At 46.6% G+C, this 5,000-nt stretch overlaps 1 protein-coding gene across 4 annotated transcripts in view; it reads right to left on the bottom strand.

Annotated features, from left to right (window-relative positions):
• LOC123500162 (transcriptional enhancer factor TEF-1-like) overlaps nucleotides 1-5,000 on the bottom strand; it is a 121,512-nt gene that overhangs the window by 45,513 nt on the left and 70,999 nt on the right. For all 4 annotated transcript variants that reach the window (XM_045248856.1, XM_045248857.1, XM_045248860.1 and 1 more), the window contains one exon: nucleotides 4,860-5,000. This exon is cut by the window's right edge and continues 31 nt beyond it. In XM_045248856.1, the coding sequence (XP_045104791.1) occupies nucleotides 4,860-5,000 (141 nt within the window). The remainder of the gene's footprint in view (nucleotides 1-4,859) is intronic.

Raw genomic sequence — 5,000 nt, 5'->3', positions numbered from 1 at the left:
GTAATGCCTGTGTTACGAAATGCTTTGTTCTTTTCTCTATTCCATTACGATTATTTTCAAAGGCCACTCAGATAATAAGCCGGATTCCCAAAACTGTTTCGGTAGTCAATAAAATATAAATCCCGGTAATCTGTTCCATGAGCGGTAAAAACACCTTTGGAAACACGTGTGACTTCAACTACAGGCTTATAAGGGAAGTGGAGGTGTGGTACAGGAGCGTTTCATTATGTGGTTCAAAGTAAGGCCAGTGTGTTAACTTGGCCACTCTCGTCCCCAGCGGATGTCCATGCCTGTGACGTCACCAAAGAACACTGGTGAATAATTCCTATAGGTGTATGGGCGCGCTGTAATCGAGCACCAGGCTGCCTTTATATATCCTTCCTAACTTCCAACGACTTCAATGTTTAACTCGAAAAGAGAATATCAAGGCAGTCTATTGAGTTTTGTTCGCCTTGCTCTATAATGTATTACTTTTCTTCGTTACTTTTTTCTCTCATGACGTTGTTTTGTTGGCTTGCCTTTCTAAACGTTTCTTTCTTCCTCGCTATACATTTTCTCTCTTTCACGACGGGATAGTTTGGGAGTTTTGTTGGTCTCTCTTTAAAAAGTATCTCCTTTCTTATTTTGTCCCTCATGACAAGAAGTTTCTGTTAGTCTAGCTCTGTAAAAAATACTATTTTTTTTCTCTCTGTCTTCTTTCTCATGATCAGTAGTTTTATTGGATTACGTTTTAAAAAATAACCTTCTTTTATTTTCTCTCCTTCATTATTTCTTTCTCATGAAAAAAACTTTCTCCGCTGCCTTTTCCTTCTCATGCCTCACGTTCTACTTCGCCGCGTTAAAAAAAAAAAAAAAAAAAAAACTCAATACACACACAAAGATCGCGTGAGGTGCAAAATTTTCAAGCATTCACTGATATGCTAAAAATGAGAGGCACTGGCGAGACTGGAACGCAAAGCTCTTTGAGAACTCGTGTCTCGTGACTCCTGGCCACTCCGCTATTCACACCCGCCCACGGTGCCGCAGCCTTGGCGTCACGAGTGCTACACAGCCTGCCAATGAACGCAACGCAACACTACAACCAACATTTCTCTGCCACATTCTCTGTCTTTAGTTATTCCGGCAATGTTTTGAGCTTTGACTGGTACTATATCGACTTTTATTACTACTATTACTACTACTACTACTATTACTACTACTTTTTTTATGCAGGAGGGAAACCAGCCAAGGTCAACAAAATACTAAAAAAAAGGGGCCCACATGAAGTGCTGGTTACCTTGAAGAGTAGTAGAGAATTAGCTAAAATTAAGGAACAAATGTCTTGAAACCTACTACTACTACTACTACTACTACTACTACTACTACTACTACTGTCTATAATAACCCTTCTCTTCTGCTCCTATTTCTTCTTCCTCCTCTTCCTAGATAGTGTAGTATATCACAAGCAACCTCGTAAGGACCAATAAGTCTAATGCTGTTTATTCTTCCTCTGTGCTCTTCTTCTTCTCCTTCCTCCTTCTCCTTATTCACCTTGAATCAAAACACCCTTCACATGTCTTCCTTCTCGAAGCACTCAGCACATCATGACCTTCCTCCCTTCCTCTCTCTCTCTCTCTCTCTCTCTCTCTCTCTCTCTCTCTCTCTCTCTCTCTGTTCCTCCTCCCTCCGTGGTGATCAATGTAGGGCCAGGCACGACAGCGGTGATGAAGGAATGAGAGCAATTTGGGGGAAGGAAGGGGCCGAGCATGCGAGTACTGGTGGTGGTGGTGGTGGTGGTGGTGGTGGTGGTGGTGGTGGTGGTGGTGGTGGTGGTGGTGGTGGTGGTGGTGGGGTGTCATGACTGAGACCAGTGCATGACCAAAAGCAGTTTGCCATCACACAAGAGCACTCCGCAGCCTGTACCACCACCACTACTACCACCACCACCACCACCACCATAACACACCACCTCCTCCTGCTCCTCCCTGCCCTCTCATACTAATACTCCCTAGTCTCCCCTCTCCCTATTCCTCTTCCTCCTCCTCCTCCTCCTCCAGTCATTCTCTCCCCTTATGAACACCTCTCCTAAACCACCACCACCACCATCACAACCACCTTCACTCTACTCTCCCTCCGCAGCACTACCTATGCCCTCCCTCCCTCCCTCCCTCCTTCTCACCCCTCACTTCTCCTCACGCATGCTTTAAAAGAACGCCTTTAACAGATGCCACGAAGACAAAACAGTTTAAGTTGTGGACTGTAAGGGGACGCGACTAGAGGCGGCCTGGCTGTCCCCCTCGTCCCTCCCTTCCTCCCTCCTTCCCTGCCAGTGTTGCTGCTTACACGCTAACTAACATCACTCGGCTTGTTCACCTTCCCTCGCCTCCCTCAGTGGGTCAGGAATCTACGGTATTGACGGCTTGCTTCCCCTCACACGCCGTCCCTCTGTTCCCTCGCCGCCCTCTCCCGCCCACGTATTTGTATCTCCCCTAGCTCGCAAAGTCCTCCTCAGTTACTCACTCACACTCCTACACACACACACACACACACACACACACACTCAGGAGGTGGGTGACAGTAGGTACTTGAATGTGCTACTGTGCTGTAGTTTATCTTTGTATGTTTGTTTGTGACTCTCTCTCTCTCTCTCTCTCTCTCTCTCTCTCTCTCTCTCTCCTAGGGTGCTGAGCGGTCCCCGAAGTGTCGTGTCTGGCTAGTCTGAGAGTGTCAACATCCGGGAGTGCGCGAATGAGGTTGAGACGAGTATTGCCACCAAGCCATACGCCGTCTCCACAAAGGTAACTCCCCCTACCCCTCTTGTCACTCGGGCCAGGAACCACGCCATGCCACTTGTTCTTCCTCCGTTACTTAGCAATCGTGTTCCTGCAGCTACTTAACCCCTTCAATACTGGGACACGTTTTTACCTTGAGATTTGAGTACGATCAGACCATTTTATTGACATTAGGAAGCGTCGATGGGGGTCATAAGATTAATGGCAACAGTCTTCACTATTTAAATCCCTCACATGAGTTTCTGAAGCTGTATAAAATCACCAGAGTAAGCAGAATGAATATTGGAAACGCGTCATGGTACTGAAGGGGTTAAGAACATCATGAAAGTAAGTTACTAGCAGATAAAGTTGAAATTATTAATATTTTTTTTAGTTCCACGGGTCCTCTTCATAATTTCGAGAGGCACCACTGACAAAAAGGCAGGTAATCACGAAGGAAGGAAGGAAGGAAGGAAGGAAGGAAGGAAGGAAGGAAGAAAGAAAGAAAGAAAGAAAGAAAGAAAAACAGGAAGGAAGGAAAGAAGGAAAAGAAATAAAGAAAGAAAGAGAAAGAAAGAAAAGAAAAGAAAGAAAATGAAAATGAAAATCAGTCTTATTGTATTCCTCTTCAGCGAAATCATTTAATACTACTCCAGCACAGCAAGCTTTACAATGTCGCAGTACAATCGCAAAACACCAATAAGTACAAAAGAAGCAACAGAACAGTTCAAACCTTTCCGTGCTTGTATAGTTTTCATGTACAGTAAAAATGACCAAACGCTGCACCAATGAAACCAAAAAGCGTCACTCTCATCACCACCCAGACAGTTACCCAGCACACACATTCTCTGCTAGAAGACCAAATCCTATGATGGAGAATAGATAAGTTTAGTGCGCTGCGCCTCATGCCTCTATTCCCCTCTGAGCCTCATCCTTCATCTCCCTACACAGCACGTCCCTCACTCCAGCTGATGGCTCTATTGGACGTGACCTTGAGGCTTTTAAATGCGCTCAGGGCCCGGGGTGGCGTCGAGAGCTTGCACAGAGAAAGAGAAGGGGAGTGAGGGAGTAACCAGGGTATTGCATTCGTCCCTCGCGGTTACTCGCAAAGAATCACCCAAGCAACAGCAGGTCGTGTCCCGAAGCAATGCACATGATGGTACCAGGAAGGACGGGGGCGGCCGGGAATGGGAACGCTGTACCGGGAATAGGTGCCCTGCCTAGCCAGCGTGGCGTGACATGCACCAGGGAAGGATGGAGGGGGAGGAGGGGGAAGCGGGGAAAGATCTTGTAACCTGCAGGTGTCCACGCTACACTTTAATCAAGGAGTAATTTACCCACAAAAAGACCTGCCTGGGTATGAATTATATCGTAATAGTGCACAGGAAAGTTGCAGAGTGCTGGGTGACTGATGGGCGAGGGAAGGGGGAAGGGCACTATCCAATGAAGGCTTGTGGACGATTCTGGGGCATGAGGGGGCGTGTGTCGGGGGAGAGACAGGCGAGGGGGACGAGGAAGTGGCTAATACGAGTGACTGAAAGGGAGAATGCACTGGCTTGGAGTGAAGTAAAGTACTAGTGTTGGAAGGTTTAGAGAGGGAAGACTGGGGAGGTGTGTGGCAATGCTGGTGGGAGGGAGGGAGGGAGGGAGAGAAAAATGAAGGATAGATGGCAAGAACGAAGGTGGAAATTAACGGAGAAAAATGAGAAAATAAAAAAAAGTAAGGAAGGAAGAAACCTGTAAAGAAGGAAGGTAGGAACGAGGAAATGGAAATAATAAAACACACGAGACGCTAAAACAGAAGAAGATGAAAAAGAAAAAGGAAGGAGAAGAGAGGAACGAAAGAAAGTACGTACGGATGGAAGAGAACAAGAAGAGAACAAAGAAACATACGAGAGAGAGAGAGAGAGAGAGAGAGAGAGAGAGAGAGAGAGAGAGAGAGAGAGAGAGAGAGAGAGAGAGAGAGAGAGAGAGAGAGAGAGAGAGAGAGAGAGAGAGAAACCCGCAAATTAGTGACAACAGAAAGACAAGACAGATGAATAGGAGAAAAATGGATAAACAGGTGACTAGGTAAAGAGGGCCAAACAACAGACAGTGGCCGGTACTCACCATACATCTTGCCTTCGTCGGAAAGGATAATCTTACGCCGGCCACAGGGAGGGTAGATAGCGAGCGCCTCCTGAAAGCTCTGTTCAATATCCGGCGACCACACTCCTTCTGCGTCAGCCCCGCCCGAGTCCTTGTCATCCT

Source organism: Portunus trituberculatus, chromosome 50, assembly GCF_017591435.1.
Source record: "Portunus trituberculatus isolate SZX2019 chromosome 50, ASM1759143v1, whole genome shotgun sequence".
In the NCBI taxonomy this organism is placed as follows: Eukaryota; Metazoa; Arthropoda; class Malacostraca; order Decapoda; family Portunidae; genus Portunus; species Portunus trituberculatus.
Note: the sequence above shows the minus strand (reverse complement) of the source record. Positions and strands in the feature narration are given on the sequence as shown.